The following is a 14,419-nucleotide window of genomic DNA, read 5'->3' as shown; positions in this document are numbered from 1 at the left end:
AAAGTATGAATCTAATTGAAAAATATGATTATTATAATAAATAAAATATAATAATAATAAAAAGAATGCAAAATGAACAATAAATGAATGTATCCCATTACAGTCTAAAAGCAGCTACTCCACTGCAACAATGTGTTGCACATTTTTCACACAAAGTATTTCATAAACATATATATTTTAAAGGAATGGGTGTTTTAAAAGTTAACATAATCTCACACTCACACGATCTAGTTTGTCATCTTATTTCGACGATTTGTCCCTTTTTTGACATTCTAATTGCTTTTTGGACATTTTTGTCACTTTTTGGTCACTTTTTGACATGACCACCAGTATGTTCATCATGGTTTTTATGTATATGTTTGTGTACTTGACTTCACAGTCTATGGTGTTAACGGGGCTTAATAGTCATTTTTAGACAGCACCAAGGAGAAGCAGGATTTTACCAGCCCCTCCAGAAAAATGTGATTATGCAATCGCATAATTCAATGCATAATCAGCCAAAGTTTTTTTCATTCATTTTTTCAAATACGCCGCATAAATTGCCGATTTCCGCGCAAAATATGCGGGGCCTGCATGATTTCATAATCCCCGCATTTCTGTTGCAAAAAAGTCACACATATCTTAGCAGAAAGTTGAAAAATGTCGCGTTTACTTCACACAAGAGCAGCCCTGTTCCCCTGTTGCTATGGGAACGTTATGAAGTGACGTAATTACGCGACGTGAACATCATCGATGTCTTTTTCATCAAACCCCCGTTTTTGCAAGTTCCCGCAATTTCATCGCATAACATTGCATAAATATCCCGCATACTGCATCGCATTTTTTAAGAAAACGTGCCGCATAATCAAGGATTTTTGCCCCCAACAATCACAAAAAACTCTTTTTGTGATTTTGTGTGTTTTTCTGGAAGGACTGTTTTATATTATATGTGATATAACTACTTTAAAAACATAAAACCCTCCTGCAGAGGTTGAAAACCAACACCACAATCGACCTCTTGCCCATACCTACGGAAGCTGAATTCAGTTTCACACTGTACTGTCATGGTGGTCACATGAGCTTATTCATTAGCGCACTGAGTTGATGTGGCTCAGCGTGGCGACAGGCCGAGTGGAACACACCGTAAGAGGAAGTGTGACACCACTGTGAAGCTGTGTGTGTGTGTGTGAGTGAGAGTGAGAGTGAGAGAGAGAGAGAGAGATTATATTCCATATACAGAATGCATATGTGGGTTTTGCTTATTGTGATCACATCGAGTCCAGGTCATTACAAGTGTGTGTTCCTACTAAGGAGAGTCGGGTGGGGAGGTGGGGGTGGGAATGATGAGGGTGGGGTCCCACAGCATATGGAATACACATCATGTCCCTGATAACGATCAAAGCAGTTACATAAGAGCCACAATCCCTTTGTTTTGTCCAAAAAACACACTCCCAATCTCCCCTGACTGCCAGAGAGAGAGAGAGAGAGAGTGTGTGTGTGTGTGTGTGTGTGTGTGTGTGGGTGATCATTTTCCTAATGAAGAAAAAAACAAAAAACAATTCAAATGTCACTAAAACTCAGCCGTGCTGTCTCTGTTAGCCTCTGTCTCTCTCTCATCCGTCCACCCTGCACATGTTTGTGTTTGCCTCGGAAGGAAAACGACAGGAATAAATAAATTGAACGGGAGACGCCATCATTAGACTCCAGCTTTCCACAACAGCCTGAGAAAATAAACAAAAGACGCCGCTGACACAACGTCCTGCACTCGACTGCTCCTCCCTGACATCTTTGACTCCTAGTGATCCGCCACAGAACAACTTTGGCCTTTAGACTTTTGTCTAATAATGTACGTACCAGTCGGGGCTTACTTTTCTTGATAATAAATCACTCAAAATGAAGGTAAATTTTTTCCACTGGCTCCCGCAAGGACTTTCCGGTTTTTTTTCATGTTTTCACTGGCAAGACTGGCATCACAGGAACCAAGAAAGAAAACTCTTGGACGCCTGGTTAGCTCACCTTTAGTGCACACGAACACATAAAGAGGCATAGGGCCCTATTTTAACGATCTAAGCGCACGGCGTGAAGTGCATGGCGCTGGTGCGTTTAGGGCGTGTCAAAATCCTTTATTGCTAGTTTAACGGCGTAAAAAAGGGTCTGTGCGCCGGGCGCATGGTTCAAAAGGGTTGTACTTAGTGTCTTCATTAATTCATAGGTGTGTTTTGGGCCACAATCAGAGTTATTAAATTAAACCAATCAGAGATCATCTCCCTTTCCCTTTAAAAGCCAGGTGCGTTTGGACCTTGGTGCATTGCTATTATGATGGAGGATTTGCACCGTAATATTTTTATTTGTAATCTTTTGCATGTGTGTGTGCTGCTGTGTGTCCCTGTGTGTGTAACAAGCATAGTGTGCGTGCGCTGTGCACGAGCCTAGGCGCATTTTACTAATGTGCTGTTAAAATAACAATGAAATGCTGCGTTATTGACTTTAGACCAGGTTTTTGTTGGTCGATGGTGCGATCACTTCCCGCTGCCTCAAGATAGCAATACTCCCACAATGCACCTGAACACCCCCTGTAAGACCAGCGCGCCCATGGGCGCAAAGATGGGCGCAGGTCCATTTGCTATTTAAATGACGTGGGCGCTGGACGGGAAATTGACAACTGCGTCGGTCTCAAACTAGCAAAGACACTTGCGTTGGGCTTTGCTCTGCGCTGCGCCGGGTGCAAGATACAGACCCTTGTCCTCAATGCAGCGGGCACGGGTTTGACTCCGACCTGCGGCCCTTTGCTGCATGTCATTCCCCCTCTCTCTCCCCTTTCAAGTCCAAGCTGTCCTGTCAGAAATAAAGGCCTAAAATGGCCAAAAAATAGTTCAACTCTTAACTTTTTAACTCTTAAAATGAAATCGATTGGCATTGGAAGCAGTTAAAGTATCTCATCCCATTGGCCAGTGATTTGTTTTTCAAAAGAAACAATCTAGCATGAGTTGAGTAGTGTTGAGTGTTTTGCCAACATTCAAAGAACCACAATTGACAAGATTTTCAGACGGTTCCTTTTGGACACATCTTTAAGTTGTTATGATTTTGGTCCAGGTTGACGCCTGTTTCTGGTGGTAACAACAGGCGTGTTTTCACTAATACAGGTGCCAGAGTTCTGTTTGAAACTAGTGTGTGTTGAGGATGCAAACAGAGTGACTCCTCTGTCTACAAAACAATAACGGCAGGCTCAGAGGATTCCTTGCCCGCCTGATTCACTGCTGCTCAGATTTGTCAGTGTTTCCAGATCTCCAGTGTTGATGCTGGGCGCTGTCTCTGTGCTACTGCCGCTGCAACGGTGTATATAGCAAGACTTTGTACCGTGATAAATCACCAACAGAGGCTTCTAAGCCAAATACCACACAACCTGACATGTCCCATCAGGAATGGGATCCGAAATTAACAACATCAGCAAACCAAGATTACAGGTTTCCCTGGCGGGGTTTAGCCCTATGCTCCCACAGTCCTGTGTTCCCACATTTCTAGGACATTTTCAAAATGAGGTCTTGTGTTCCTACATTTCCCTTCAAGGGTTAGGGTGGGTTAGGGTGGGTTAGGCAAACATAGGGCCTAATTTTGGAAAAGAAAATCGTAGAAATGTGGGAACATAGGGCTCTGGGAACATAGGCACGCTCCCCTCTGGCATTAGCATGTAGCAACATGCAGTTAGCAGTGGACTGTAACAGAGTAAAGCAGCCCTTTTTGTAGCGTCGCAAATCACCGATAAAGGCTTCTGAACAAAAATGACACAACCGGACATGTTCCAGCAGGAATGTGATCTGAAATTAGGGAGAAATTAACATCAGTAGCCAAGATTACAGGTTTCCCTGGCGTTAGCATGTAGCTACATGTAGCAGTGTGTGTAAATATGTATACATGTAAACACTGCAGTAGCCTGCCTGAAGCAGATGACCATATTTAGAACATATATATAGGCCCGGTATGATGTCGAGAACGAGAGTAGAAAACTGTTGAAAGCGTTTAGAACAGACTGAAATCTGAGGTTTTGGCTCACAGGGAGTTCTTTTAAAACCGGATGTCCCTCATTTTGGCCGGATGTCTGTCACCTTCCTCTTTCTTTGCGTTGGCGTTCTAACCTCTGGTGGATTTCTGAGGACTATGGTTAACTGCTCCTGCAGGGTAAATCCAGACAGCTAGCTAGACTATCTGTCCAATCTGAGTTTTCTGTTGCACAACTAAAACAACCTTTGAAATGTACACGTGTTCCACCAAAACGAGTTCCTTCCCGAGGCTGTTTTGCAGCGCTTAGCACAGCCCAAGATGACTGTGATTGGTTTAAAGAAATGCCAATAAACCAGAGCACGTTTTTCTCCCATCCCGTAATGTTGTGTGGACTAGCCAGACCCTCCTCCGCAGCGCTGTGGAGAAAGGTCTGGCAATGCGAGACTACCCAGCCCCCAGTCTCCTTCAAAGTTAACCTCAAAGGCGTCTCCAGTTAAATGTTCAGGCTTGTGCAGCTCGTCTTTTGTTGAGGCCTTTGTGATAACAGTTACCACCTGTGCGGCGTCCTCAGCACCGTCAGGCTCAAGCTGCAGTGAAAGGAGCTGTTCCTTCAGCAAGTCAGCAAGTTGGTACACAGCCGTGCAGTGTACCAACAAACAAACACACACACACACACACACCCACAAGTACATGTACACAGCCTCTATATATGCTTCGCAACAGGAACACTTGTGTAACATAGGATAGACAAAACATACGGCGGCCTGGAGGAGCTGTCTGCATCACACCCACGGTTGCCCTTTGTGCGTCCATCTGTCATTGTCCACTTACTGTAAAGGATGGACAAATTAGCCGAGAAGTGGAGCGGATTAGAGGAGAGCCAAGTGTGAAAGAGAGGGACTGGAGGGAGGGAAAATAAAGCTGATTCTCCGAGCTGACGGCAGACGCTTTACTAATGGCTTGGGTGTTTAAAACGCTGCCTGGAAACTGTTCCCGCTCTCAAAACACTGAGCCTCGGTGGACTGCGGCGTTTTGATCAACAGGTACAGAACACGGATGCTGAACTGAGGACGGTTTGTCCCCGAAAAAGTAACCGAAACCGGAATTCAGAACCTCTAAACCGGGACACACACTCAAACTCCGCTCCGAGTTCTACTATCGCCATAGCAATATTTAAACTCTTTTATTGTTTTTGCAAATAATTTAGGTCAGGGCTCTTCAACACGGGGTCCGGGACCCCTAGGGGGTCCTCAGAGTTAATGCAGGAGGGCCTCCAAATTATTGTTACATGATTTATAAAATCATGCCAACAATTATTGGGCTATTTAAATAGCTTAGTATTCTATGCAAAAAAAAGGTATGTATAAAGGCTTTAGGCCGCCCTTCAAGTTATTGTAGGCCCAGTTTATTATGCAACTTCATTTTATAAAATATATGTAATAGGGGTTCCCAGCTCCATCTCTCTCTCAGTTAAGGGGTCCTTGGCTTAAAAAACGCCTGATTTAGGTCATTTATTTGCTACTTTTTTTTTAGGAAACTTGCTTTTGACATTGTAAAATGTGGCTTTTTCATAAGACGTTTTCATTCCAAGCAACGTGTGCTTTTGATTTCAAGTGTCAGTTGTCAATAGTTCGTCTGTGTGTGTTTCTTTCAAGTGTTTTAAACATCACAAAGATAAGATATGCACTCTTTTCATTACAAAACATGACCCCACCTTTAATAGCTGAGCGTATTTACAGTACAAACCTTGTCAGTGAACTGTGAGGGCAAAAAAAAAAAAAAAAAAAAGTTTATTAATCGTAATCGAGGTAAGGTGTTCGAATAATCGTGATTTGTTTTGTAGTCAGTGGTGGAGGAAGTATTCAGATCCTTTACTTAAGTAAAAATACTAAGACCGCACTGAAAATACTTCATTACATGTCAAAGTCCTGCATTCAAAACTTTTAAGTCACAACAACTGGAGGCTACAGATTCAAAATGTGGTCTGCTGGTGCACCCTGGAGGTGCAACGTATGTCTGCAAGTGAGTGAGTGAGTGAGTGAGTGAGTGAGTGAGTATGTGAGTGAGTGAGTGAGTATGTGAGTGCGTGTGTGTGTGTGTGTGTGTGTGTGTGTGTGTGTGTCAGCAGTGGGGAGCCAGTATCTGTACATTTGTAATTACACTCAGGAAATGTTATTCATGTTTGATTGGGTGGGACCAGCCGGTGTGTGTGTGTGTGTGTGTGTGTGTGTGTGTTCCTACTTTAGTCTGGAAGCAGCAGAAGAGCTGTGTCAGGTAGGGGTGTTTTCTGGCGAGGGCCAGGATCCGTTTCTCGGTCATAGTGCAGTCCACGTCGTCGTCCTGCAGGATCACGTCTTTCTTCAGCACTTTGACGGCGTAGACCTCGTCGCTGCCCTTCAGCTCCGCCAGCATCACCTGCTCACAACACACACACACACACACACATTTGAGAGAATATTGTCCAAAAAAAGCTGTCAAGTCTCTCCCTCATCATCAGGGGTGTAAATCTCGCGTTTTATCACGATACATTATATCAATTCTTTGGACAACAATACAACATTTACTGCTATCACAAAGTCTGCCACGATACGATTCGATTAAATACACGGACCGATACGAGGCAGTAACATAAGCCCAAATCAACCTGAAAACTAAAAATGAAGAGGGAATTTCAAAATAAGGGGGAATCTTAAAATGACGATATGTATCAACATTTTCACTTCGTATGGATAATATTGGATCGTTGAGGATTGAATCGATACATCGATACGGATATGTCTCTCATACGACGGACTGTTTTCTGATCCATCATTGTAGACAGGTGGCAGAGTGAAGGAGAACCGCAACAATAATATAATAAGTCTATTTGATATAGCACCCTTCAGGACCAAGTTGAAGAGTGCAAGGCAAATCCGACCCAAACCGTAACCAGGATAGCTCAGTCGGTAGAGCGGGCGCACATGTACGGAGGTTCATGCCTCGATGCAGAAGGTCGGGGGGTTTGAGTCCGACCTGGGACGATTTCCTGCATGTCTTCCCCCTCTCGCGCCCCGTTTCATTGCTTTCCTATCATTAAAGGCGAAAATGCCCCCCAAAAAATAAAAAAATAAAAATAAAACCCAAACCGTAAAATGAGCAAGCAAGAAAAAAAGAAAAACACCAATGGAAATTTAAAAAAAAGGAAAAAGACTTTAAAACACAAAATTACAAACGTGAGACCAAAGCCAAAAAAAATGAGAGAGGGATAGCAGACAAAAACACAAGCAAAAAACCATACTTTAGGGTTTTTCCTGCATAGAGGAATTTTTGGCACCCCCCAAAGAGGTTTTAGCCAGCCCCAAAGGAAAATCCCCAGCGCCTGAATCATAAGAATTGAGAATAAAAATAGCAATTCAAATCCTCTCTAAATGTGTGGTTAAAGTGATGGTTCGGAGTAATTTCACCCTAGGCTGCTTTGCACCTTGACCTCGAGCCAAACAACCCCCCCTAAATCTTTTTTCCTTGTTATAACGTTAGTCGAGTTAGCGTTATCAGCTGGTTAGCTTAGTGCAGGCGCTAATGCATCCACGTTTGTATCTCGTAAATTACCCCACTAATAATGCCCGGAATGATACCAAACTTCTACAGTAGTACAACTAGTTTCTGTACTTATAAAACGAGGCATTAGGAAGTTTGTAACTACACCAGAAGTATATTTAAATAGCACTTGCCTGATGGATACTACTGCGCTATCGCGCTGTAGCAGCCGATAGCGTGGTAGCAGCCGAGAGGAATATCCATCAGGCAAGTGTTATTTAAATATACTTCTGGTGTAGTTACAAACTTCCTAATGCCTCGTTTTATAAGTACAGAAACTAGTTGTACTGCTGTAGGAGTTTGGTATCATTCCGGGCATTATTAGTGGGATAATTTACGAGATACAAACGTGGATCCATTAGCGCCTGCACTAAGCTAACCAGCTGATAACGCTAACTCTGCCAACGTTATAACAAGGGAAAAAAGATTATGGGGGGTTGTTTGGCTCGATGTCAAGGTGCAAAGCAGCCTAGGGTGAAATTACTACAAACCATCACTATAAGAGCAATATACCAAACAACAGTCGAACAAGCAGAACATGAACCGAGTCAGGCTGTACGGGACTCTCCCGTGATTTATTCAAATATTTTTTTTTAACCAGTTTTGTTTCATTGGGGTTATATTTACTCAAGCAAAATAGACATTTTTGTTTATCTTATTGTCAGAAATAACAGGCAATTGCATGGATTTCTGTCAAATATGGTAACACAGACTCATTGCCTTTACTGTACGCGGACCGACCATGCTTACTGCCATGCGTAGCCCCCCCCTCCCCAAAAGGCCCATTCTGAGCCAGGAAAAACGCTGTACCTTTCCGAAGCTTCCTTTGCCCAGAACTTTGATGAACACAAAGTCGTGCAAATTCATCCTCTTGATTTGCGGAGCGGTGTGACCTTTGACGTCACCGTTCTCCCGCCCTTCCTCGCCCTCCACTCCGACGCTGCCGACTCGCCCGCCCTCGTGACCATTGCCCGTTACCGCGGCGACTGACGTGGCGGAGGAGAGCGGGTGTGCTTTGTGCTCCGCTCCGCGGTGGTCCAATGACAGAGCCTTCCGGATGTTCTCTAGCTCCTTCACGTCTGGACAGACACAGGGAAAGAGAAGATGAGTTCTGGTGTGCTTTGTTCCTTTTTGGTTTTTAGTTTCATGCTGGTTTTGAGTTTATGTGTCATGGGGAGGACTTGTACTACCCTGGTCACACGGGGAGGTGGGGGCGGACCTTGAGCGATCCTCTTCTGTCTTCGGCGTCCCTGATAATGGCTGCTGCGGATCCTGACCCTGGGGTAGCTGTTTAAAGGGGAACTATTATATAGCATTATCAGGTTCATACTTGTATTTTGTGTTTGTACTAGAACATGTTTACATGCTTTAATGTTCAAAAAACACTTTATTTTTCTCATACTGCCCATGACTGCTGCACCTGTATTCACCCTCTGTATGAGACGCTCTGTAGGAGCGCCTGTCTCTTTAACACTAGAACGGCCATTTTGAAATTTATATGTGTAATAACTTTGCTGAATAAAAAAATACAATCCTGCTGCTGCCTGACTTTTCCTAAAAGAGTCTGTATTTTAATTTAAAATAGTTTTTATATACATTACACAAAAGGCAAAGAAAATACAATCACTTTTACCTATTTCGGCGCCAAGACGGAGGCAGTGCCAGGTTAGGTTATAGCTAAATGTTCAAATAAGATACTTTTAATTGTTATTTGGCTGTTATGAGTTAAGCTGAATGAATTTCCACAACATATTTTTCGGGATATGAATGTATGAAATAATTACGGTTTACTATGCCATGATATGAATTATTGAAACACGTATTACTACTCAAATGTATAATTAAACTCGCTAAAATGTACATTTCGGTGTTATTACGTTTTTCTAAAGATATCCTAACACAACACATAATACAATATCGCAATTAGGTATGTATCATGAGAGATTATAGAGTTTGGAATCTGGCGGTCAAAATTCTAGCGGCAGTTCTAGTAGTTATGGAATTCCGGCACTTCGAGTGTTAAGCCCCCACTCCCGAAAAAGCTCCCAGTCTCTGATTGGCCAGAGTGTTTCCTGGAATCTGCGCTCTGCTCAGCAGCCTCCACTGTTGTTTCACTAGCTGGAGCCACTGCAGTGGAGCATAAAGCTGGACTGTGTACCGTGAAAAATCACCAATAAAGGCTTTTAAACCAAATACTACACAACCGTGTCCCAGCAGTAAAGTGACCCGAAATTGGGGAGAAATGACCTGCATTGGCTGCCAAGATTACAGCTATCTTGGATTAGCATGCAGCTACTTAATATTTATCTCTAGGCTAACGTTAGATTGTAATGGAACGAAGCAAGATAGAGGCTTCTGAACCAAACACTACCCAATCGGACATGTTTCAGCAGGAATGCGACCCGAAATTGGGGAGAATTTAACAAATTGGCAGCCAAGATGTAGCTACTACAGTTAGCAGTGGACACTAATAGAATATAGCAGCACGTTCTACGGTCAAAAATTGCAGATAAATGCTTTTGAACAAAATATAACCAGTACATGACCGAGTAAAAATGTGGTTGATTCCGAGGCGAGACCTTCAAAAAGTTGTCTTGAGACCAGTCTTAAAGTGCACATATTATCCTTTAAGGGCTTTTTCCCTTTCCTTTATTGTCTTATATATCTTTTTTGTGCGCATTATAGGTTTACAAAGTGAAAAAGCCCAAAGTCCACCCCAAAGGGACTTACCATCTCCAACAGAAAACACTGTTCACCAACTGCTCCAAACAGCTCTATTGTAGTCCAGCCTTTACTTCAGAGACAAACGTGGTCACTTTGGAACACACGTCATAATGCTCACCTAGCTGCTAGCGTGGCACGCCCTCATACTCTGCTTCTGACTGGCTAGTAGTCCTTACCTAGGTACTGTCAGGGCACGCCCTCATACTCTGCTTCTGACTGGCTAGTAGTCCTTACCTAGGTACTGTCAGGGCACTCCCTCATACTCTGCTTCTGACTGGCTAGTAGTCCTTACCTAGGTACTGTCAGGGCACTCCCTCATACTCTGCTTCTGACTGGCTAGTAGTCCTTACCTAGGTACTGTCAGGGCACGCCCTCATACTCTGCTTCTGACTGGCTAGTAGTCCTTACCTAGGTACTGTCAGGGCACGCCCTCATACTCTGCTTCTGACTGGCTAGTAGTCCTTACCTAGGTACTGTCAGGGCACGCCCTCATACTCTGCTTCTGACTGGCTAGTAGTCCTTACCTAGGTACTGTCAGGGCACGCCCTCATACTCTGCTTCTGACTGGCTAGTAGTCCTTACCTAGCGCATGTGCGACTCCCAACAAAGATGGAACAGAAGTGAGATGTCTCACTCTGTAGCTAAAACAGAGAGCTCAACACACAGGGTGAAAAGAGGAGCTGCAGCAATGTGCAGTACAACAAAAGAATTTAGTTTTTTGAAAATTAAACCATGTAAACCTATTCTGATATAACCTCTAAATACAATTATGAACCTGAAAATGAGCATAATAGGAGCACTTTAAGACCAAGACCGATCTCGAGTCCTACAACACTGAGAGGCGGAGATGAGTTCTGCTACTGGCACTAAAACTCTTGTGTGGACGGACATCCGCTTGGAAATGCAAACGCGAGTAGTGTGGATGTACAGCCGGCCAGTTGACTTTCTCACCTTTTTCCGTCTCTGGGCGCTGTTGGAGATCTTGTCTGGCGTGACTCCGAGGTCAGAGAGGACTTTAGCGATTCCTCTGGCGTCCACGCCGCAGTTAGGAGCTACGTTACTCTCACAGCGCCGGTGTACGTTCACTTTACACACTGAGACACACACACACACACACACACACACACACACAGAGACAGAGTTAGCATGCACACATTAGAATTGATTTTTCTTTTGTCCAAGCTCAAGTGAAGGGCCTAGCATTAGTGTAGTTTAGTTTAGTTTATTGGTTTACACGTATACATGTACTACAAGTACTATAGATTGATATACACATAATCGATAAAAGATGTGATCATCTGGGCACTCTCCATTGCATAATCCAATTAAAAATAAAAAATAAACTAAAGTACTGAAAAGAAAAGAAAGAGGAAAGAAAAACATCAAATCAACAGAAAAAATACGAAAGGTAAAATAATATTAGGAGATACATGGGTTGTTTACAAAGACCTTCCATTGGGATAGGGATGGTAAAGACCTGAGTATAAGACCCAAAGCATTGCATGGATGAAAGCTGAGTGGTCCGTACCTTTGCACTGGAGTCCCTGTCGCAGCAGACCCCAGAGCAGAGAGCCACAGTGGTCGCAGAAGGTGAGAACTTTAAAGTTGTGGATGCTGAACTTGTGCGGCACGTTGACACTGAACCTCTGAGAGCCGAGTGGCTGTAAGAGAGGCACAAAGAGGACAGTGAGACAAAGCTGCAGGAGTCTGGAGGTCTGAGCTGGCGGGAAACATGGAAAATGTGAACGTTGTTCCCTCTGGGGCTGCAACTAACCATTATTTTCATTGTCGATTAATCTCTCGATTATTTTCTCGATTAATCAATGAATTGTTGTTGTTTACTTGTCACAGAGGAGTGAAGAAACTAGAAAATATTCACATTTAACAAGCTGGAATCAGAGAAGCTTTTTCTCGAAAAATGACTTCAATCGATTATCAAAATAGTTGGCGATTAATTGATTAATCCTTGCAGCTCTAGTTCCCTCTACCATTAGTGACAACATTTCTTTTTGGGTTATTGACCCTCGTGTTGTCTTCTTGTAGACTATGAACTTCTTCTCCTTCCAGGTCAAAATTGAAAATTAACTTTTTTTGGGGCGCTTTTTTCCATGCTTTTGACATTTTTTCTTCATTCATGGTCAATAAACCCTAAGACATCATACCTAATTTTTTGAGTTAAAAAAAGCAGAAAATATGAATTATTATGACTGATAGTTAAGATTAGAGGAGTTTTTTGTCAAAGTTTAGTCAGGATACTATTTTGAAACTACTTTCTTTCAAATGCTGTAATATTGAATAAAACACCCAAAATGTAATGGAAGTAATCGTTAATTTTACCTATGAAGAATGTTGCATGGTTTCCATACAACGTACATCCATGTATCCATGTTATTTTCTGGGCCATTTGGTTGAAAGAAATCCATTTTTCTGATATAAAAAACTTTTGAGGAGCCAGTTGAGGTGGTTCGGGCATCTGGTAAGGATGCCCCCTGGGCGCCTCCTTAGGGAGGTGTTCCAGGCACGTCCAGCTGGGAGGAGGCCTCGGGGGAGACCCAGGACTAGGTGGAGGGATTATATCTCCAACCTGGCCTGGGAACGCCTCGGGATCCCCCAGTCGGAGCTGGTTAATGTGGCCCGGGAAAGGGAAGTTTGGGGTCCCCTGCTGGAGCTGCTGCCCCCGCGACCCGACCCCGGATAAGCGGATGAAGATGGATGGATGGAAAAACTTTTGAAAACGGGTCAATTTTGAGAATGTTGCAGGGAAAAGTCGCAGCGGTCTGAACCGGCCCGTCTCAGCTCGACTCGTGGTCAAGTCGCCAGAGGTTGGTTTTAGAACGTAAGGGACGTCACCTGGTTCAACAGCCAATCAGCTCATAGCGACGTCGGCTGGTCAAGTCAGTAACCAACTTTAAAGTGATCGTAATGGCGAGAGTTTTGGACGGCGGTTTAAACGAGAGCACGCAAGCACGGTTTATGGTCGAGCGAGCTAGAGAGTGACTGAAGAGAGGGAGCGGCGTTGGAACAAAGCCGTGAATCAGAGGAGTAAAACGTTTTCGACGCTTCATCTCTACTAGAAATGCAACTGTAGCACGTATCTAACTGTCACTATCTTCATTCATATTTGAGGACGCTACAAAAGACATCCAGCTACAAAAAAGCCTGAAAACGTAGAAGTTAGAACCAAAGTACAGAGAGTCGTTTCTTATGGAGATGATACATCGTCTTGTTTAGTCACAACCTGTAGGGTTTCAGAACGCTGCGCGACGAAGGGGCGTTTGACTGGTTGTGATTGTTTTCCCAAGATGGCGCCTGCCTGTATAGTGAACGGTACTGTCTTTCTAAACTATCTTATTAATAAACTGTCTGTACAAAGTTCTCAATGCTTCGGTTTACATGTAGGGACCCTCATTATGCTACCGTGGAAGTGTGGTGCTATTTTGAGCCTTGTTAGTGGTATAAAATAGCGATTTCTTTTTACTTTACCCGTGCCCCGACGACTAGCATTATAAGCTAATTAGCGGTTTGCGATAAAACGGGTCACATTCAATTAGCATGAAAACATATCGCAGAGAACGGTCGACTCGGTACACGTGGTATTAACCCCTAGGTTCATTTTGTGCCAGATTTCTCCTTTAATGTGGTTCTCATTTTACAGTGTGGCCCTTAGTGAAGTGGAGTTTGACAGCCCTGTTTTAAGGCATTGCTCTGATTTAACTGTAGCCAGCGTCTGTTCCAGGTGAAGCATGTTGTATCTAATAAAAGCAGCCTGTAGATGTAGATCGGTACCTCCTCGACTGTGTCCTCCTGCTTCTTCATCCCTGCACACTTGGTAATGATCAGCTCATGGCAGCGCTTATGGACCACACAGGTACACACTGCAGGAGGAACACACATGTGGACATAAGTTACACATTTATACAAGGATTTTAAGTGTTTTAAGTGCCTCGGGTTGATAATCTTGACAAACATCAATGAAGATTTGGACTCATTGGACTAGCAACAGGTCTAGGAATGTGTTGACACCATCCTACCTTGACACTGGTAGCCCTGCTTTCCTAAGACACCCCTGAAAGTGAGAGAAAGAGACAGAACACGTGAAAAAACAATCCTGAATCTCAGCATGAATCAGATGAAACTGTTA

The 14,419-nt window shown here is 43.5% G+C and overlaps 1 protein-coding gene across 2 annotated transcripts in view; it reads right to left on the bottom strand.

Annotated features, from left to right (window-relative positions):
- The window catches only part of LOC144532458 (protein kinase C epsilon type-like), a 104,904-nt gene that overhangs the window by 37,552 nt on the left and 52,933 nt on the right, over positions 1–14,419 (bottom strand). Inside the window, exons 4-10 of one of the 2 annotated variants that reach the window (XM_078273227.1) lie at positions 14,310–14,344; positions 14,065–14,153; positions 11,807–11,939; positions 11,230–11,372; positions 8,745–8,856; positions 8,365–8,633; positions 6,220–6,393 (exon numbers count right to left, since the gene is read on the bottom strand). In XM_078273227.1, the coding sequence (XP_078129353.1) occupies positions 6,220–6,393; positions 8,365–8,633; positions 8,745–8,856; positions 11,230–11,372; positions 11,807–11,939; positions 14,065–14,153; positions 14,310–14,344 (955 nt within the window). The remainder of the gene's footprint in view (positions 1–6,219; positions 6,394–8,364; positions 8,634–8,744; positions 8,857–11,229; positions 11,373–11,806; positions 11,940–14,064; positions 14,154–14,309; positions 14,345–14,419) is intronic. The other variant, XM_078273228.1, reaches the window with a different exon arrangement.

Source organism: Sander vitreus, chromosome 17 (assembly GCF_031162955.1).
Source record: "Sander vitreus isolate 19-12246 chromosome 17, sanVit1, whole genome shotgun sequence".
NCBI classification, from domain to species: Eukaryota; Metazoa; Chordata; class Actinopteri; order Perciformes; family Percidae; genus Sander; species Sander vitreus.
This window is presented reverse-complemented; position numbering and strand designations above follow the sequence as displayed.